We start from the raw sequence: 21,476 nt of genomic DNA, 5'->3' as shown, positions 1-21,476 counted from the left end.
AGCACTACTCGCAGTGGCACCCAGGCTGGGCGAGTGGCTCCATCAGATCCCATGAACAACGTCTGAGATCTCTGTCCAGAAGAGCACAGTCCTAGGAACATCTAAGATACTGCGCAGGACCCTCAAGCTCCCAGGCCTCTGGTAGAGGACCTGATCTTGAAGGACAGACCGTCTGCAGGGGTGAGAGGGGAATTAGAAAAAAAAATCTTATATATTTATATATTCCCCATTAACGCCACTGCTTTGACAGACAAGCACAAACAGAATACTGAGAAGGGAAATTCAAACAAAACTTCAAACAGAACAAACACGACTGATAGAAATACGTAAACTTCACTGCAGTGTTTCAGAATTCCCACAGGGGGGCGTGCTGGTCGAATGGTAACAACGCGGAGGTTTTACAGGATCAACAGGTGACCGATCATGTACAATATTCCAGCAGAAGCAGTGAAAGTATCTCCGGCTGTTCACTCAGGTGTCAGGAAACCAAATCAGACTTTTGCTCACTGGCTGAATGCGTTTCTTTGTAAAACTCACTGAATTCTCGTGGCTTCTGTTTCTGTGTTGACCCTGTCACACCTGGACAGGTCCCACCTTTCTTCCTCGGTGGTGTGAAAGTGGCGTATGTGTCACTCGGGGTTTGGTAAATGTTTGGGATGCTGAGAGCCCCTCACCCTGGAGCGGGGTTCTGTGTTGCGTCTGTTTCCTGCTGGAGACGTTTGCGCGCAGAGCAGGCGCGCGATCCTCCACGAGCCTCGCCTTTAACGTTGCTGGACGCACGCGTGACAGTGTGAACGATGAATGACTCTGTGTCCAATTTCTCCACTTGGAAAGCGGAGTCTGCGCTCGTTTGCGTGGGATTCGCCGTCATCTTCCTGCTCGGCACGGTGGGGAACTCTCTGGTGCTCGCGGTCCTGTTTCGCAGCGGGCAGATGAACACCAAAACCACCAACCTGTTCATCCTCAACCTGGCCATCGCGGATCTGTGCTTCATCGTGTTCTGCGTGCCCTTCCAGGCCACTATCTACACTCTGGATGAGTGGGTGTTCGGACCTGCAGTCTGCAAAGTGGTGCACTTCATCATCTTCCTCACCATGTACGCGAGCATCTTCACCCTGACAGCCGTGTCCCTGGACAGGTGCGCGATCTCTGCAGTTTATGAGAGTTGCTCTGGCCTGTTAGCCGCTTCTGTAGCGTGTCTACTTTCAGATTACTGAAACAAAACCTAAAACACCTAAAGAACTTAACTATTATTCTTTATGTCTTTTTTATATAAAACCTCAGACAGCTTCAACCCGTCGGGCTAGGTTTCCTTTGAGCATGAGGGTGACCATTAAGTCACAATGTCCCGATTTCTAGTGGATTTCGTGCATTTTCTTTATCAATTTAAGATGAAAAATGTCTTTTATATAAATGGAAATAGACAAATTAGGCAACAGGTGATACTTCAGCAATTAATGGAATCTAATCGAGAGCAGCTCAGAGGATTCAGTTCTACTTTTAGATCGTTATTCTCTAAACATTCTCACACAGACATGATTTGTTCTTCCATCTTTGTTGTGTTTGCGTTATTATAGGTTTCAGCCCTGGAGTGTAATGGTTACACTGTTCTGTCTGATATCAGATCAGTTTTAAAAGACGGAACTGATCTGATATCAGATTGAGATGGAGATGAAAAACCATCTTAAATCCTCAAGTCAACAAAAAAACAGCACGTCTGCGCATGTTTTAAACTTTCTGATATTAAGACGGTGTTGAGGCAAACTTTCAATAATTGTTTCAAAAACTGTGGGTCACAATATTTTTAATTCTCATGCAGGAAAAAATCAAGGAGGTTCTCATTTCTTCTGAAATTCTCAGAAATCTGGTCAGAATAGAGCCTAGATGTTCCCAAGGTTACTGTAATTAACTGAAACTGAAGTAAAAAATAAAAATTAAAACTCGACTCTTAAAAAATGTAAACCAACTGAAAAGATTTGACTCTGGATGTCAGCAAGACTGTGAGTCAACATCTTTACAAAGTTCTGTTTTTATTGTAAGGCTTGTACTGGTTTCCTCTGATCTATGCCATCCGTACAATAATAATCAAAAAAGACCAAAACAAACATGAAACTCATAAGAACTCAACTAAAATTAAGCATTTTCAACCAATAGAAATTAAACTGAAACAAACAAATCTGCTCTGGAAACTAAATGAAAAAAAAGTCAAAATGAACTAATAATAATAAATAAAAAAAGAAAAATACAAAACTCTGTCCCAAAAAGGAGCCTGCCATGTTTCTAGTGTAGAGTACTTAAGTTTTATGAATTTAATATACTACACAGTGGAAAAGAACTCTGCTAGACAAATTTTATAACAAATCATTTTGATTTTTTAACAAGGCAAAGATGTGTTTATGTCACACCCCTTACAGCAAGTTTTATTAACATTTGTATTACAAATCCGAACATGAGCAGCGACCCGGACTCTTTAATCACTGCAGGAGCCTCAGACTGGACTGGAAACACCAGTGCTGTCAAAAAAAAACTATCTTAAAAATCATAAAACAGAAAAAGACAAGTCAGAGGCAACAGGTGTACAAGACGAACCCCGTCAAACCCGCAGGCAGTCATGCTCAGCTTGCATCCTGGTATTTATCCCAACACACCCAGGTCTGGGCCTCAGGGACAGATGCAGTGTGATTGGAGTCATCCTGTTTTTAATGATTTCTCCGAGATACAGCGAGACGGATGGCACAGAAGAGAATGTTAATGGGAACATTTGTTTGTTTAAAGTCTCCAACTGAATGGTCGAGATTACAGAGAGCAGACAGCTCAGGGTACAAGTGGACAGAGGTGAGGCCGACCCTGGGCCAGACTCAGACACAAACATACGAAGCACTGATCTGATACATATGTTACAGTCACAGCTACAGAAGCACGCGAATCTGTAATCTCAGACTCTGAACTACCAGCTCAGCTCACAGTAGATTTGCTTTACGTTTTCTACTTTTATTCTAATGCTTCTTTTCTTCAAATTAGCGGCACTTTTTCGTCATCACTTTGAAATATCTCTCATTTCAAAAATTCAATTCCTGCAAACAGCACTGTGCACGTTTATAGGCACTAAAATTAAAAGAAAAAAACATTTTTTTGTCTCAGAAACATCCATAACCTTTGCACGGCGCTCTATACATCCACCTACAAAGCACGAAAAGTTTACTTACACTCGTCTTATCATATTAATTTGAGTCTGCACAACATCTGAGGATTACAAATGAAGGGAAATAAAAACTCTGAGCCAAGAAATTGAGTTAGAGTGTGCAGGGAACCAGGGGAGAGCTGATAATGATGACATTTGTCTTCATAAATTTCAGGTAGCACAAACATACAAGCAGCAAGATTTGGTTTATTTCTGTGTTCTGCACTTTGTATGAAGGTAACTGATGGATTAAAAAGTCTTTGTGTCATTATTTTTACAGGCAGCACAGTGTTCCACATGTGGCAGATATGACATAAATTACATCTTCTAGCTTTAATTATCTGGCAAGATCAGAGCCGGGCGAGGTCAAGTTCCAAAAATCAGTGTGCTCAGTGGTCATATTTAGAGTTTCTCTTTTAATAAAGATGTTTCTTAGTGAGTGATGATTATGTAGCTTTGCTAAGTGTTTGAACTGTAGGCCAACCTGGTTAACGTTAGAGGCAACATGTGGTTAACATCTGGCGTAGTTTAGACTCACATCTGGTGCCAGAACCGAAACCCAGCATAGAGCCAGCTGTGGTCACACAGCAAGCTGAAGCGTCAAAGAACTGCAGTTCCTATTACGGCCACTTGAGGGTGGCTTGTTTCTGCGAGTATCAAAGTCCCTAAAAACACAATTCAACTCAAACTTTAAAGACCTTTGAACAGCCTCGAGAACTGTTGTTTAAGAGCACTTTAAAAAAGACAAGTCTGGATCCTTGGAAGCAAAATATATTTTTAAAAAACAGTTAAAATTGTATAAAGGCTTTGGCTGTTTTTATGATGTTAATGGTCGATTTTTAATGCCGTTATCAGATATGGCTCTATGATTATCATTGTATAATACAGACAGGGCTGATCATATATTTATTTATGTTGGTTAGCTTTACTGTTTCTGCTCCATCTTTATTTTTTGAGATTTCATCTTTTTCCAACGTCTTCATCACGTGTCTTCCTCTGCTCCTACAGGTATTTAGCCATTTGCTACCCGCTCCGCTCCCGAGAGATGAGGACGCCAAAGAACGCACTCACCTCCATCGGCCTCCTCTGGGCCCTGGCCTTGGTTTTCTCTGGACCGTATCTCAGCTACTTCTCACAGATGGACCTGGCTGGCACTGTTGTGTGCATTCCTACATGGGAGTCCAAACCTCGCATCATAATGGATATGTGCACGTTTGTCTTCGGCTACCTCGTTCCCGTGCTGGTGCTCGGCCTCACCTACGCCCGCACCATCCGATACCTGTGGACCAGCGTGGGCCCCTTGAAGGACATGTCCGAGTCGAGGCGGGCCAAGTGGAAAGTCTCCAAGATGATCATCATAGTCGCTGCTCTCTTCTGCCTTTGCTGGCTTCCCCATCACCTGGTAATCCTCTGCATGTGGGTGGGCCGATTCCCGCTCAACTACACCACCTATGTCCTCCGCATCCTCTCACACTTTGTGGCCTACGCCAACTCCTGTCTCAACCCCATCGTCTACGCCCTCGTGTCAAAGCATTTCCGCAAAGGCTTCAGGAAGGTGTTCAGCTGCTCGCTGAAGAGGAGGGAGGTGAATAAGGTGCATGTTCAGGCAGTGAACATGGTCAGCAGCATCGATGTGTCCAATTAAAGGTAACAGCCTCAGAGGAAGAGCCAGCCATCTACCACATGCTGAGTTCTAAACTAACAACGCTGATCACAGAAGATCAAGGTCTTCACAACAGTCTCCCGACCTCCAGGACATTTTTAGCCATCAAAGGCTGGCAGATGGCAACATTGTCTACAAATTCAGTCGAGGAGTCTGTTACATAAGACTGTTTCGCAATCTTTACATACATGTAAATTAAAATGTACTAAGTCGGATCAGTTAATTAAAGTCAAAATCAGCACGAGAGAAGACGATCTTCACGAAACTATCTTAAGGTTGAGATGTCTCAGTTAATTTAAAAATATATAACAGATACTAGCTTTGGATTAAATTGATCCAATAGATGTCTGGGCACCCTCAGTGATGCTTTCTAAGGCCAGCACTTGGTGTGATCGCCTGATTGGATCCTGGATTTGATGACGGGCGTTCCTATGAGTGAATTGATGTAGTCTGTTCGATGTGATGCCAAACCTGACTGGTGTTCCCCACTGGGACTTTTTCTGTCCATGCATTGTCCCAGAAATGATCAGTGTACTTGAATGAGTTGTTGTACATAGAGAATATTCATGGTCCCCATTGGATGAATCGGACCTTCCCTCTATCCCAGCCGGCCGGCAGGTGAAACCTTAGATGTGACCTGTAGTTTCTGTCGCTCTGGGCGTGTGAGCTTGAGAACAAAACAGTCACTGTCTTTAGCTTTTATTTCATGCTGTTTATATGCAGTAGTGGAGAAATCTGTGTATGGAAGGTTGTCTACTGACACAACCCGGCTCAAAAAGGAAAGACCAGACAAGGCAGGGACTTAGAAAATGATCATTTATCACCCAAACACAACTAAATCAAAAGAATGTGTTCATCAGGAGTGTAAAGCACACACAAAGTGTGTAGAAAGTAAGGAAAATCCCAGGAATTGTGCTGTAGATAAGACAGTCCGAGTCAGAGTCGGGACAGAGAGCCTTGAAGAAAGGAGGGAGCTTTGCTTCGCTGGGCTCAGGGAGCTAATTATCCCCCCATTAGCTCCTGCAGAACAAAGCACGGCACAAAAACCAAAACTAAGACAAGCATTTTCTGACTCGTTCTCCGGCGTCACTCTAACACCTTAGTTCACCTCAGGATTACTGCTAATCTCTTAAAAAGCTGTAATTAAATAGATAAATAATTGATTGATCGCACAAGCGAAATTACAGTGTTACAGCAGCAGCATGAAAAATAAACATAGTACAGTTTACAATAAATAAACAACATGAAGTGGCACAGGTGTGCAGTCAGAGCTTTACACTGTGAGAGTGCAAAAGCACACAGCAGTATGTTTGAGTAAAATGCAACTGAAAAATATAAAATCATTTAAATAATTAATCATTAAAGAAAATGTGCTCAGCATTAACTGAATGTGTCGCAGTCAAGTAAATTTTATTTGAATATATTCCATTAAATTCATTTTTTTTTATTTAGAAAAAACTTTAATGGAACATTTACAGTTGAAATGGGGCCGTTACGCACATTTGGGATGCGTACCTGAATTCAACATTTTGGTTTCCATATTCAAACATTTATTAGTAGTTGAAAAATAAAGGTGTAAAAACAGTTGGAAAAGGCTCAGCCTCCACGCCATCCGCCCGAAAGTTGATCGAGACACTGACATTTACATATTTAAACTTGAGTCTGACTACGACACTAAATATTTTATTAGCTCCGTTAACTTCTGTTTTATGTTGTGCTTCAGTGTAGCTGCTACATTATTACATGCCAGCTGTGCCTCGTAATGCATGTTGGTGCAGGCGGGAGATCTGTGAGCGTTAAAATCATCACAAATCAGCAGAGTTTCAAACAGTTTTCAGTGCATTTGTTTTGGTTTTAGTTGTAACAGTTTCAGTCGCCGCATTAAAACAACAAAAAGTGTGTTTAATGCACCCGGTCCTGCTCTGCGTGTTTCTGTAACTGCTATTCAGCTACATACATATGTTGATTCTTACTGTATGTCATAAAGGGCAAAATATCATGAATCTACGTCTCACGCGTGGAGTGTTTCTCTCTCAGGACCGTAACAGAAGGGGTTCATTTCAGCTGTGTCTAAATGACCTGATGCTTTTATTAATATGTAACTCTGGTGTTTTGTGTGCACATGTACTCAGCATGAGGACGCTGCGCAGGAGGTCACGCAACAAGGCCCAGAGCTGTGCTAAAGACACACAAAGAACATTTTAAAGCGCGAGGCCATGTTAGCATTTCTTATTTAGTGACTTGACTTTAAAAAGCACTTTTTAAAAGTGTGTCAGCCAATTACAACAAAAAAACAGAGGGATGCATAAAAACCAAGACAAAGATAAAGCGCTGCTTATTAAATGCTTTTTTGTGGTAATAAACAATAAATAAATAACATTTTTAGATATAGGCAAGCTGTGAATCATGAAGATGTGAAATACAATAAATCGTCATTTTCATGTCACAGCTGACTCACTGAGTCAGACATCTTGTTGAAATCACACTTTTCTTTAATCTCAGGCTGCTCATCAGGTCATTATGAACAGATCGCTCATTAAAATGGCAAAAAATATTTCTGTCAGATGGTTAAAGGTCTGGTGTAAGAGCTTCTTGTTTTAATATATGTATGTAGGCTGTCAGTACGTATACTTTTACTGGTCAGCTGCTGTTTGTTGATTGTATTTAGCTGGCAGTGTACCAACAGAGAGCTGATCTGTTACTGTGAAGTGAGGCGTTCCTGGTGTTTTATATGCACAAGTGTTGCTGTGACGTACAGATCATGGTCAGAGCTGTTAAAATAACACCACTGAGCTGCATCTGAACATGTTGTTTTTGGTGTCTGTGAAAAGAGACACCTGTAAATAACTTTGTTGCTTTAAAGCACTTATTTCTGTCCATTCTGCTACTGTTGTTCAATAAAGCTCCATGAAATCATTTTGAGAAAGGAAGAAGCTTCCTCTCGTCTTCACAGCCGGCACTTAAAATATAAAAACCACCTCGTGGTCGTCCTCGACTGAGAAAGTAAAGAATTTAAGAGCGTGTGGGCAGATGCGTTTGCTGATCTGAAGCTGGACTCGAGTCAAAATGACATCAGCTGCGCTCATTTTAAAATGTGCTATAAAAATAGACTTGATTCGATTTGTGACATGGGACAGGAAAACAGCACAAGTCAAGGTCAAGGATAAACTTTTTATCACCAAGGAAACCAGACCTGAAGATGCTGAGGTCTGGTTGCTGTGGCGATGAGACCTGTCCTCTTTACCCTGAAGAGGAATGATGGTAACACACACAGACACACACACAGCTTGATTGTTAGTTTTAAAGACTCCAGGATAAGAAAAGAATCTGAGCTGTTATAACGTTGGCTGATGCTCGTTCTGAAGGTGCCGTCAGGCTGATAAATGTTCGTCTACGCTCAGCACGTGAGAGCACAGCTGTTAGCTGCCCGCTGGAGGAAGAACCGAAAACAAGGAACTAAAAGATGCTAACATGTTCCAAGAAGCTCTTTAGGCTTTAGTTCATTCTGTGTCTGAAATCAGCTGTTTCACCTCCTCAGCCATTAACCCAGCTTTCTTCTGATTGGCTGCCTGTCACAAACAGAAGGTGGGTGAGGTTTCTATAAGTGTGAATGTCTGTATCACAACAAACCAGCACGCAGGTTCGGTCAGAGTTCCCTTTTTATTTGTCTGAAATGTTGAGCTGCAGTGGCTAAATTACATAAATACGTAAGTTCACGTCTTTGTACAAAACATTGTTTAGACACTACAAGGCTGAGAGCAGCGCGGGCGGGGGGGTTCAGGCGTAGCAGCCCGTGTTTCTTTGGGGTGGGGAAGAGGAGACTCCTCAGGCGGATGTGTCAAACAGCTTTTCGATCATCTCCTCCACCTCCTCCGGTCGATACTTGTGATACTTCTCGGGGTTCTTGGTGAAGGAAATGTTGGCACATCTGGAAGAAACGTGAACAATGAAATATGAGTGTGAAAGAAATCCGAGCAGATCATTTCAGCCTTATGGATTAATTATTATTAGGTCACATTTTCCTAATTCAAGACAAGCGCTACATTTAAGTCACTCCGTTAAAATAAATCGGTGCCCAACAGCAGACCTCTCAGAATCAGCTGATTGTTTCTGACAGTAATCGGGTCTTAATCAGATTCTCGTGCTACAGTGTTGTTTAGCTGTTTGTTGCTAGGTGGTTGCCAGGAAACATAATGATGTCATAACATCATTATGTTTCGCAATGAAATTTTTGTGGTTATAAATTAAAAGAGAAGATGGTTTTATGAGGTGTCACATGCATGCATGCTGGTAACATCTCGAACCTTCAGGGAACTTTCAGGATCCTTTGATGCACCAGTTTTGGCAGCTTCACCCCCCGATCATGCAGGAGGTTTGCAAAAAGAGATTTTTCAGCATGCTTGAAGAAAATCACGGAGGGTGTCGGGATCAATAGAACATGTGAGCATGAGCAGCAGATGAGGGCACTAAATTTCTAAAGTTTAGTAATGTGACTAAAAGGGGGCACGCCATCTTAAGCTATGTAAAAAAGAGCAACAGGCTAAGAGAGCATTCACTGATCCCGAGATGCTCTGTGATTATTTTCTCCATTTCACAGAAGGAATCACAGCTTAAAGGTGAGATTAGTATTGAAAAAAAACAAAAAGAGCCTCCATATTCTTGTTGACCACCCATTAGCTAAAAACCTGTCCCACACAGAAATCTGAATAATGTTCTTATCAACATCTGCCTCCAGAATATTTGACGAAACGATGTTTTAGGTCAAATCCTCGACTCCAGACTTGTTTGTGTGAGAGCGTCTCTGACCTCTGCAGGAAGGCTCTGTAGGCATCAGACACCACCTTCTTCTGATTGTGCCGGATGAGGTCTCTCTGCTCTTTGTCCGGGATGGCCCAACCCTTCTGGATCTTACACAGCTCCTCCAAACCGTCATTGAAGCCCTGACAAAGAGAGACTGACGTCAGTTTCTTACTCAGTAACAGCTGCGTTTTACTTCATTTGATTACAGCCTCACCTTGAATTTGTCTTTAACCACTTGTCTCTCTTTATCTTTCAGCTGGAGGAAGACAAAACACACATGTGTATAAGCCAGAAGCTCCAGTTGCACAAAACAGACGAGAGGCAGCACCAAGGCTTAGTATAACTATAAGATAAATAAGCCTATTATTGACCGGTGAATCATGCAAAGCTACTCTCATAAAGTCCAAGAATAAAAATAAGGATGAGCAGAACGGGTCTCCATAACAACCATTAGATACTGGATATATTTGATCAAACGCACTGAGCGCTGCGTTCGTTACTAACATCTCTGCTAAGTGTTACACCTCCCACAGGAGAAATGCTGACCTTGGTGCCGGGCTGTACGACGGGCATGTTCCTTTCTGTCAGGTGCTCGGTGACTTTCAGCCAGCTGAGGCGGAAACAAAAAGCACGGGCGTGAAGACAAAGACACAAATCGTGTTCGAGTTTGACGCGCGAAGCTTTTATTCGCTCACCTGCGCTGGTATGTTTCGATCTGCTGAGTCATGAGCTCTTTGTAGGACGTCTCCGCTCGCTTCTGAGTCACCGTCACCAGCTGGATCAGCTCAGACCTGAGGACGCAGGAAAGCATTTATCCCAAACTAACTCGCTGTCAGTGATCACTTCATTTATTAGGACATTACACCCCAAAAAAATAAAAGCAAAGAAGAAAGTGTGTGTGTTACTCCACTGCACACCCACGCACAGGTCAACAGTCTGACCTCGGACTAACCTCCGAAATCAGACTTCATCAAATATAATTAAGCCCCCCTCCCAGCTGATCTCACTGAGCAGCTGATCTTAGACCGCCCCGTGTTCACGTGTATGTTCCACTCCCTTCGTTGTCATTATGACCACAAACCGTTTCGTGACAGCCGGCGCCTTGGCAACCAAAAAACTGAGCTTTAAGAAAAGTAGGAACAATTGAATTTGACCTCAAACCCTGATCTTTTCTAACTGGAGAAAATTATTAATCTTAACTAATTTACTAGTAGCTTATTTCCTCCATAGTCTGCAGTTGTTTTTATGCTTGAACGATTCACAGGTCAGTGTGAAGGAGTGTCCTCTGAAAAAGGTTCAGAAACTGGACTGAAAGCGAGTGAAAAAGCAGAAAAACTGAAAGCCTTTCTGAAGTCCTTCTCTTTGGGAACAACACGTTTTATATAATTTGATTTATTTATTTAAATGAGGGTTGCTCAAGACTTTAGTTTCTGTTGAATATTTTCAGGAGGTGATGACGTGACTGACGTGTAGGTTTCTCAGCAGGAGCTACTAAGATGACTGACAGACGGATTTTGGCACAGCCTGCAGGTGTAAATGGTAAACGGACAGGTACTGTTAAAGTGCTTTGGATTCAGGATGCATCAGCTTCTGTACAAGAGAAGGCAGGGATCGGTCCACCCAGCTTCTGACTGGTTGATGACCCACGGCCACCCCAAGTCCGGGCAGCTGACCAACGCACGCATGCTCTCCTGGTCATGAGCATTAAATGATGCACGTAAAACCAGACTCAGACGTTATTACTAGCTTTAGTGATCCTGCAACCAAAGTCAGGCCACTTTGAGACTGAAGCTGGTGTTTGCTCTCTGCACAGACTGGGCGGTTATTTTGACACAGGAAACGATGCTTACTTTTCCAGCGACTTGAGGATGTAGTTGTAGTTGTTGTGCAGGAAGATGGCACTCAGAGCCGAATCCTCGTACACTTTGGATTTACTGAGCAGGTTTAGCTGCAAGTTCCCCAAAACCTTACCTGCAAGAACAAAAGAACACAAAATGATGACTAACAGACTAAAACGAGGACTTCTAACACAGAGGCAGTGCACAGCATCTCTGCTTACATATGTAACTACTGAGGAGCCTTTTGTTGAAGTCGGAGGTGTAGCTGGTGGCCGAACTCGTCTCTGTAAGAAATACAGAAGATTTTAGCAGCAGAAGCTACAGATGCACTTTTGAAAGAGTGCATGCATGTGACCGCTAATTTCTTATCTTAAACCCCCCAAAACAAACTGAAAACATTCAAAGCTGACCTCATGAGGGGCCTACACAGTCTCTCTTTGATGCTTACCTCGGGGGTCTAAAGGTATATTGTAAGTGTCCCCCAGTACTAAAAGGGCCGAGGCAAGGCAGAGGACAAGAGAAAGAGAAAGAGGCACAAGTGCAAAAAGGTTAGAAGAGAATAGTTAGTGCAGAGTAAGCAAACAGTCATCAGCCAGGCAGCGAGGGGTCGAGGGCTCGAAAAGAGCCGGATGCGGAAAAGGAGGCGAAGCGAAGCTGCGATAATCAAAGCACAGGAGGGAGCCACAAACACTCGCCTATAAAAACCTGAACACATGCTGGATGTGTAGAGGCTCCGTGTGAAAGGAGAGAGATGCAATTAGAAGGGGAAGGAAAAAGGTAGAGGGCTGAAGGTGAAAACAGCCTCAGATAAAGGAGCAGTGAAGGGACAACCTGGGAGCCCGACAGTGTGGAAATTGAGTTGCTTTTATACATCTGAAGTCTGGTCGCCTCATAAATGAGAGTCAGGTTAAAATGAACCTACGGATGTGGATTCATAAGCAACACTTTGCAGTCTGGAGAATCTGGACAACCAGACTGTTGAGAAAAAGCTGTAAATAAAAGACGGCTGCAGCCACTGTAATGTCACCCACTGGTGTGAAAAGCCCTGCTTCTGAAGCATTGAGCTGAGTATATTCACCATTACAAGTTTAGTTTTCTGAAACCAAACGTCAGAGTGTGAAATGATGTGCTTCGGTATCAGCATGTCAGCCATAACTCCTCAAACTCTTATCCCCTTGGAGAGCTTTTCCGAACTGAGGATTTCTGTCACATTTCAGACGCTTAAGGAACCAAATCACTGGGTTGCATCCAAGGTTATTGATGGTGGTCCCTGAATACGCAGAAACTATTTTAAAGGTTGTCAAACTACGTCTTAATAGATTAATACTGAAGATACTCATCATTAAGGGCACCGGGGAGGTCATCAAATCTCGTTTTTATGGGTGAAAGAGTTAAAGTAATCACATTTGTGGTTTTATATGAGAGATAAAAGAAAAAAAAGCGTGTAACACCATCACAGCCTGGCGAGGCAGCAGGACAGCTATGCTAACGAGAGGCTAACGCCTGCGTTGTAGTGGCTGCACCTTGTGAGGCCAGCATGGCTCCAGCTGTCTCGTGGAAGTCCAGCAGCTGCTGCAGGAACAGGATAGCCTGCAGAGGAGAGGACAGAGGAGGTGAGCTCGGCTCGGATTAATCATTAGATGGAGACGCTCCGCTCTTAGCTATCAGCCGTCCCCACGGAGACGGACGAACAGCAGAGTCCTCGCAGGAAGGTGTTGACTCTGAAGTGTAGAAAGAGCGAATAAATGAGTGGTGTTATTTAACCCGGGAGGTAACGGAGCATCAGCTTACATTGCTGGTCAGTTCATGGACCGTTCCGTCCTTGGGCATGTTGTACTCCTTATCAGGATCATTCTGCAGTCACAGGAGAAAGAAGTCATGAATTATGAGTTACTGAGCAGTGAGTGGTGACACACAGAAATGAGAGCTCCGTGCCTTGATGCTGTCTGCAAACTCCTCCAGAGCTTTGGCTCCGATCGTCTCCATGGAGGTGATGAGGGTGGGCAGCTTGTTCTTGGTGCTCGCCGCCGTGCCCTGCAGACAGCACAACACATCATTACAGTAATTCATTTCTGTCATACGCAGACGTTTTGGGAGTTTTTTGGGGTGCAGCTCGGACCTGCAGCGTGGTATCAAACTCAGACTTGTTCATCTTCAGGTGTCTGAGGATGGGGAAGATGGTGAGGACAGCTGAGTAGTCGTGTCGCATTATGGCCCGGCGAGCTGCAGCCACAATGTTTTCTCCCTCCAGCATCAGGTTGTCCAGCGCCTCCTGTGGAGGAGCATGAACTGTTATCATATATTATAAGTATATATCTGACCAAAAAACCAAATATTCAATATACAACACAGAAAAGAGATTTCCAGGATCCTGAAGGTGTTATTAAACCAATTTATTAAAAGTCTTTGAACCTGTGTAAGCTCAGTTCCAACATTAAATCCTAATCAAACCTTCAAATGCTCTAAAAATGTCACAGTTTTGTCTCCCGGACCTGAATGAGGGAGTCGAAGGTCTTCTTCTGGTGGTGCTCGGGGATGATCTCCGCCAGAAGCAGATACTCGCTCTGAGCCAGCTTGACGAAGGCACTGATGCAGTGGATGTAAGAGTCGATCTCGATATCCAGGACATCATCCTTTCCTGGGTGGAAAAGCTCAGTCAGCCAGCAAATCAAACCATCCAACATCAGACGTGGAGTCTGAAGCTGAAAGTAAACCTATGTGTTCTGACTGCAACTGGATTTAAAGAAAATACAAAGTGCTAAAGTTGCAGTGGGCGTGCTTTTATCTACAGGAAAGCCCGCCTCTTTAGATCATCTGTGTTCCTTCTTTTTCCCACATGGTGCCCTCACTCACCTGTGGCGGCCCCGTGCTTCTCGGTCAGGGCGTCAGAGAGGTGTTTGACCCGCAGGTCGTGATCGTAACCTGGTGGGTGGGGCGGGACAGCAAGGAGACAGGCCAAGTCAAACCACCGGGGGTCGTGACTAGGCCAGAGGGTGAGAGTGGGGGGGGAGACAAACCTGTACCTGGAGCAGCTGTACCGACCACCAGCAAGCACCAGCCGGGGAGGGGGCGGGGGAAAGAAGCAGGGGACGCCCACAAGTTTGGGGGGAGGGGGCAAAAGACCCAGAGGGGTTTGTTTTCTGCATCGACTGATGTCTGAATCAGTCAGTGTGTTAAAACTACGAGACAGAAATCAGCTTGCACAGAAATCACAACAGCTTTCGACTGATCGCAGCTTTTCAAAGTAAAACCATCCTGACACGCTTCCACACGGGTGAGACGCTCCCACGCTTTAATTACTTATTAAGATTAATGTATCATCTTATTATACGATCTATGGCAAATTATTATCAGCCTAGCAGATTTTATCTGGATATTATTAATGTATTTTCTAATTATAAAACTGTTTGTGCAGAAATAAACAAAAATTTCGTCATCAAATATTTTTAATGTGCAAACGCAGAAATCATTTGCAGTTTAAAAAACACACAGACATTAAAAAAAAAAAAAACCAGGTAGTTTGGAAATACTTTAAGGTAATCTTTGCACCACCTTGTGGTACAGAGTGGTATTACATGGGCACACAGTCTGTCTCTAGTTAAACATCAGTTGACATTTCTGCCATAATACATCCGTGTTTCAGGATTAAAATCATAGCGGTGATTCTTTGCATTCAGTTTTCAAACAACAGTTTGAAACCTTGAAGCCAAGTTTCACCTTTAACAGTGAAGAAGTTTATCAGGATGGATGCGCTTGTTCTTAATGTTGCATGTCGAAATTAATGAGCTGTAGTATCAGCTGTCTTTATTCCAGACCGATTAGAGATGATTTATGACTCATCAAACATGCGCAGCGACTAGCTGTTGTGACTGAGGGGACGTTCTGTGTGCCTGAAACAACAGTACACTGTCAGCATAGAGAAGACCGAGGTGCTTTACCTTCCAAAGGAGTGAGGTTAGAACCCCCCTTTTTCCCATCCAGCCCATGCTGTGAGTACTGTTTCAGAAGGTTCTGAGCCTTGCGAATGGTCCCTGGTCCCAGAAACACAGAGACAGAGTCCAGAGGAGGGTAGCGAGGTCCAGACAGCCCAGAAACAGAAACAGGAAGAAGAAGAAGGAGAAGGAAGAGAAGGGAGAGCTAGAAAGTGAGTGATGAAACACAGACACCACATCCCTCCACCACCGAGGCAGCCAGCAGAGGTTTGTACGTGTGGGAGGAGGGGGAGGCACAGCCTAACACCACGAGAGACAAACTACAGCACTACAGGACACGTGTGCTGAAACACACACTGCCGGGGTGATGTCAGAGAATAAACAGGTTAGATCAGTTATAAACAGCCATCACAATTAATACAATTAACAGTCATATCTATCATTACGATTATTATTACTATTACGAATAATAAACAGTCTGTCACATGGTTTAGAGATGCAAAAATCTGCAGATTATTCATATTTACAGCATTAAAACACAAACTGTTGGCCTGTTAGTGAGTTAGTAAGCAAGCAGCACAATTAAAGGTGCATTCAGCTTTTTTTTTTTTTTTTTTTTTTACATAATTTTTTCTCTGCATGAAAGGTTATTAGTCACGTATTTGTCAAACTCACACAGTTGCAAAGGTTAGCGTGTTAGCAAACACTTTAGATGTGCAGCAATCGCAGAGCAACACTGTCGTCATGTTAGAGTCCAATAAGGCTGTTTGTAGTGGAAGTCGTACCAAAAACTCTGATTTGTTCTGCATGTGCAAAAAAACCGCTTCTTCCTTTCTTTACCTTTCACAGTTAAAGCCCTGAAAACGAAAGTTCTGGACTCTTAGAGCAGGAGAGACATCTCCTGTTAAAGAGCAACTGAATAAAAACAGAAGCAAAAAGTCGAATCTGGGATTTAAAGAAAATCCTGCTTTTGGTTTGACTACTTGTGCAACAGAACAGTTTATTTTCCTGCTTTCTTATTAAATTATTACTTAGTTATATATATTTTTTCACTGTTTCTCCAGTTATTGAAAATATTAAAGAAACGAAATAAAATAATCAATTTTTCTTGTCAAGTACGCACATGAGCATCGTCTTTGAAGCTGAATCCAAAAGCTGTCAAAGACATTGCATTAGTTACATAGCGTAACAGTCAGAACCTTAAGTCTTCATTAAATTACGAGAGTTTCAATTTAAATTTTGGCTTATAATCATCATTTAATCCTCACTTTCATTGTTCTTTTTTGTTACAAATCAAACACATCCTCTCAAACGCACCCAAGATGACTAAAACTGACACTTTTGTTCTTTGGTTTCTTAAAAAGTTCAGTTTCAGTAATATTTGTATCTTGTTAAGTCATCAAGATTAAAGTTATTGTCTAAAACAAACACCTTAATCACGCAGCCCTCATACAGACGCTAGAGAAAACTGTTAAACCAGAACAGTGACAGGAAGTGTGCGTATTTTTGCACATGCGTCAGATCAGTCAGAGGGTTCACCTGTTTCACCTTTGACCTCAACTCTTTAACCAGGTGTGTGCAGGTAAAGCAGGCGATCAGCTAGTGACAAACTCCTGCACGCACTGCAGCCTTTAGTTTCATGGCAGCAGTGAGCGTAAGTAGAACAGATTAAAACTCCATCATCACACTAGAAACACAAAGACAGGTAAACTTTAGGAATGTCCAGTTAGTTATTATCATAAACGCTGTGAATCCATTTCTGCTGCTCTGAAAGTCCAAATCAAAGTGACACCAGGTTCCCTGGAGAGGCCTCAATGACACAACCGCCTAAAAGGGCAGAGCAAGTGGTGACTGCAGACTGCTGCTCTCTCCTCCCCCCTCCTGACTCTAGTCTCTTGTCACTGTTGGTGACATGAGACGGTACCTACAGCCCATTCAGGTTCATCCAGCTCCTCCAGGAGGTCTCAGGAGTTACCAGGAGACAGGCTGAGAGCTGGACAGGCCCGTAGGAGGGCATCAGTCCTGCGACAGGACTGGTATTTGACGTGACCGAGCCTGGAAACATCACAGCGTCTGCCACCTGTGCTCAGCATGAACCTGCTTTCATGTGAGAGGAGAACAGGGCACCAGTAACAGACCTGTCAGTTCTGCTGCTCTCTGGCTGTGATCACAAGCCCCGTTAAAGGACGTCAGGATCTTTGTGCAGAAACATGTACACGAGGAGGCCGCTGAAGGTCACTTTGTAGCGCTCTGCCAGCTCTTCCTCTTCCTCCCTAATTTATGCTTTAATTCTGTTGGGTCGCCTGAGGGTTAAAGTGAGTGAGTGCCTGTTATTAGTACAGCAGTTTCTGCATATGCATGCATGTACAGGTGTATGTGTTAACTCTTAGACTCTGATAATGAAGACTTTGTTTCTCAATCACACAACAATACGTTTGTTTGTTTGTTTGTTTGTTTGTTTGTTTGTTTGTTTTAATCAACTAAATTTCAGGAAAATAGACTACAGCTAATCCTTACACATAATCTTATAGAGCCAGGCTCAATCATAAATAATAATTTTTATTCTATGCAATTACAAATTATTCATTTCTAGTAAAATTGTAAAGAAATTTCATCAAGTTTTGTTTATCGGCGGTTTGGTGGCAACCTCCACCTTACTCATCTCATCACCGAAACGCTCTGCCGTGAAACTAGAGGTTAAAATCTCCACTGGATGACCTACTACACCATTCAACAGGACAAATAAACCTCTGCCGTCTCAGCTGCTAACAAAACGACACAAACCATCACGCTGTCTCTGATTTGCCGTGAAATGTGGCATCTGACGTACACAAGCAAGCACGAGGCACACGCTAGAGCTTTGTGTTTACCTGGGATGTAGACTGTCATCACAACACAGGGATTATGAAAGAGGAGAGGATGAAGGATTAGTTAGACCAGGGTGTAATATCACAGAGAAACACAGTGTGTGGTAGAAGTGCGCTACAGCTCGGTGAACTGAGTGATTACAGAGAGATTGTGGAGGACAACCTGAGACAGAAACAGACTGTGGATGTAGTGAAGAGTGTATAATATCCGTCACTATGCAGGATCATGCGTGTTTGTTAGGTTGATCTATGGAAGATGGATTGGACAGCGAGTTGGGATTACAGACTGGAGTGGCGTGATTGTGGATTCGGTCTGAATGAGGCGCATCTGTTGCTGACCTGGTCTCTTCGGGGCCTTTTTAGTTGGCGTGTCCTTGCGCTTGGTTTGGACGGCAGGCGAGTAGAGGACACCGGAGGAGGCGCTGTTCTTGCGGAAATGCTCTTTGAGGCCTTTGATGGAGCGATCGAGCTGGTTGGAGCGGATCTGGAAGTAGACGTTCATGAAGTCTGCAGGAAGAGGAGAGCAAAATTAGACACAATCTTTCCAGTTTCTCTACACCGCCTGCACATTTCAAAGCCATTTTAATGATTTACATCACCCCAGCTCTGGTGGTAAGATGATTTATAGATTGTAAGGTAGAGGACCTCCAATATTAGACAGAAAAGCCCAACAATCAGATGATATTTGCAATTGTGGTAAAGAACTTCCTTTAAACAGGAAGCGACCTCCAACAAACAAACACAGCTGTACCCTGATTACGTCCGTATTCCACCAGCCAGCCGGCGATGCAGATGATGTCCTGGAGCACGGCCTCGGGCAGGTGTTCCAGCATCACATCCTCCTGGACCTCCAGCTCCTCATCCACGCTGATGGCGTCCAGGATGAGGATGGGGGGAACAGGTTTGCTGTAGCGGGTCAGGAGGCTGCGGAATTCGCCCTCCAGCAGCTCCTTCCCCTTTTCAAAGCGTGCTTTCTGCAGAAGAAGATACGGTCATGGAATTAGTGGCTCCAACTCGGAACGGCACGGAGACTGAAGCAGACGTCTGAAGTGAGGAAGAAGTGCATGAAATGTACACATAAATGAATGTAGGAATAACAGCATGATTCATTCAGAGAGCTACGCGGTGTATAATGTTGTTCAGTCACTAAATACGTGGAACTAATGGCTCAGATAGCTTTTCCTCTTTCAGACACAAGTGGCTAAAAGGAATATTTTCACTGTAGTACTGTGAGAACCACGACACATTTGGACACAAACAGAAAATGGTCGAGAATACTGTGCAGAAATCTGAACTCTCAGAAAAAGCTGCGATCGGATCATTTTATGTATTTTGCTAGAAAAAACACAAGGGCACAGAATCTGTCGGGACTGAAATGTTATGACAGCAGATCGACCTCGTTAGATCTCCAAAAACAGAAAGTCAATCACATCACAGGCACAAATGTGACAGTTACTTTTAATTATTTCCAGGGTGGTCCATCTCTTTCCAAGAAGTCCATATAGCCTTAAATATATAAATACAGTCACTTTAAGCTTTTACTAAGCAGTGATGAAGGTCCAATAATGTCTTTTAAATTGACAAGGCCAAAACCTATTAGTTTCTCATGATTAACTACGACTGGTAGTTTCTCTTTGCCAGTATATAAAAAGATGTGTTTCACAGAAACCACCAATGTTCAAGCCTGGCATGAACCGGGGTCAGCTGGACACCACATCACTGTCCATGACATCCATGATGAGTGGATTGTAAACGTTTTTACCACAACTGTAATTTCAGAGAGGCAGATACTTTACCACTGTGTTGAGCTCAGGGCTGTCTGGGTTGTTGTCTTGAAAGTATTCGACAGCTTTCTGAATTCTTGCAATGCAAGCAAGATACTCGTCCAGTCTGCCCGTAGGTCTGAGACAGAAAAAGAAAATTAGTATACATACAGTTTGTGTAACCACAAAACATTTGCATACGAAGGTCATCCCCACCCCTCTCTGATGATCCTGTCCGTGTCTTTGGCCACATGGTAGTAGCTGATGACGTGATCCATGCAAGACAGAGTTTTGTCCACGTTCTCCTGCAGCCGTTGCAGGTTTTCCGTCTGCTTGTGAACCGGGATGATGGAGTTCTCCAGCTGCATCAGGCGGCTCTCGAACGAAGACAGGATGGAGACCTTTTGGGAAAGAAATAGAGGTCAAAAACCAGTTGGGCTATAAAAGCAGCTTAAATATAGCACCTTAAATAATGAGTCACATAAGAGATTCAGCTGAAGTGGGGTGAAAGCTGAAAAATGACATCACAGGCTGCTTTCATCATCTCACTCACTCTTCATGTTCATAATAGAAATGATAGAAACTATAAGTAAATATTTCAATCCAAGTACAAGAATAAGAGGCTTTATTTTTAATTATGGGTTAAAGTACTATCGAATGGAGATCAGCCCACCGCCTTTAATTATGAGAATTATGAGTGTCAGCCTGAGCTGTCCCTGGGTGTGTTTGGACCGTCCTACCATGTTTTTGGTCAGCTGATCGCTCTTTTCCAGGTTCTCCCGGATGAACGACAGCGTCTCCTGCTCCTGTAACAGCAGAAAGAAAACCAACCACTCACTCATTTCACTCTGAAGACATTAAAGACACTCTTTCGGTCAATAAGCATCATTTTAAACGCGGGTGTTGAGCTACACTGGTGGGTTGTAGCTCGAAGGGAAGCTTCCTTCCTCTCAAGCCACCAGCTGTCTGACCTGCTTCAGTTTCTCCTCGATCTCCCGCTTCCTGGCGGACGCATCCTCCGTAGGAATCATCCTGGAGGAAATTTAAAGCAAAGGAGTCTCTTCGGCGGCTAAAACGTGACTAAGTTACCGATTTAGATAATAAAAACAACAACAACGACACCACTGAGCCGCTGTCATGGATAGCTAAAAGCGATGCGGTTAAGCTAGTTTGGTTAGCCGTAACAGGGCAAGGGTTTCCGGTTAGGATTTCAAAATAAAATAGCCATCGGCACTAAACTGAAAAGTGAAAAAAATGCTCATCGATTTTTTTTCCTCCAATCAGTTTGTACCAATGACATTGGTTTGTACTGAATCAAGATTACGTTAACTAACTGCAAATGAAAGTAAACACACAATTCTTCAGTTGTCTTTTATTATGGAGCACAGTAATTTTTCTCTGTATAGTCTTTAACTAAAATTGTGAAACCTGT

At 43.3% G+C, this 21,476-nt stretch overlaps 2 protein-coding genes across 8 annotated transcripts; one reads left to right on the top strand and one right to left on the bottom strand.

The window, feature by feature from the left end:
• Nucleotides 1-788: 788 nt before the first annotated feature.
• Nucleotides 789-4,826, top strand: LOC146568969 (galanin receptor 2a). Its single transcript, XM_085283452.1, has 2 exons — nucleotides 789-1,138; nucleotides 4,190-4,826. Exons 1-2 carry the CDS (start codon nucleotides 798-800, stop codon nucleotides 4,824-4,826), a joined length of 978 nt encoding a protein of 325 aa, XP_085139578.1. The 5' UTR covers nucleotides 789-797.
• Nucleotides 4,827-8,490: 3,664 nt separating this feature from the next.
• On the bottom strand, nucleotides 8,491-21,263 carry exoc7 (exocyst complex component 7). Of its 7 annotated transcripts, XM_085285412.1 has the most exons (22): nucleotides 21,016-21,263; nucleotides 20,785-20,850; nucleotides 20,261-20,445; nucleotides 20,078-20,183; nucleotides 19,033-19,255; nucleotides 18,621-18,788; nucleotides 18,285-18,296; nucleotides 15,421-15,513; nucleotides 14,336-14,404; nucleotides 13,975-14,120; nucleotides 13,602-13,754; nucleotides 13,418-13,516; nucleotides 13,274-13,336; nucleotides 13,006-13,072; nucleotides 11,931-11,969; nucleotides 11,704-11,766; nucleotides 11,495-11,615; nucleotides 10,340-10,435; nucleotides 10,191-10,254; nucleotides 9,859-9,900; nucleotides 9,651-9,784; nucleotides 8,491-8,772 (listed from the first exon to the last, which is right to left on the bottom strand). In XM_085285412.1, the coding sequence occupies exons 1-22, from the start codon at nucleotides 21,073-21,075 to the stop codon at nucleotides 8,670-8,672; spliced, it is 2,172 nt and encodes a 723-aa protein (XP_085141538.1). In that variant the 5' UTR covers nucleotides 21,076-21,263; the 3' UTR covers nucleotides 8,491-8,669. The 7 variants fall into 7 exon arrangements, with proteins under 7 accessions (XP_085141538.1, XP_085141532.1, XP_085141534.1 ...); XM_085285406.1 differs by lacking the exon at nucleotides 14,336-14,404 and having other exon boundaries at nucleotides 21,016-21,262; XM_085285408.1 differs by lacking the exons at nucleotides 15,421-15,513; nucleotides 18,285-18,296 and having other exon boundaries at nucleotides 21,016-21,262.
• Nucleotides 21,264-21,476: the final 213 nt, after the last annotated feature.

This window comes from Mchenga conophoros, linkage group LG8 (genome assembly GCF_057382185.1).
Source record: "Mchenga conophoros isolate Kocher_MC1m ecotype Shallow Benthic linkage group LG8, M_conophoros_male_GT1.1, whole genome shotgun sequence".
In the NCBI taxonomy this organism is placed as follows: Eukaryota; Metazoa; Chordata; class Actinopteri; order Cichliformes; family Cichlidae; genus Mchenga; species Mchenga conophoros.
Note: the sequence above shows the minus strand (reverse complement) of the source record. Positions and strands in the feature narration are given on the sequence as shown.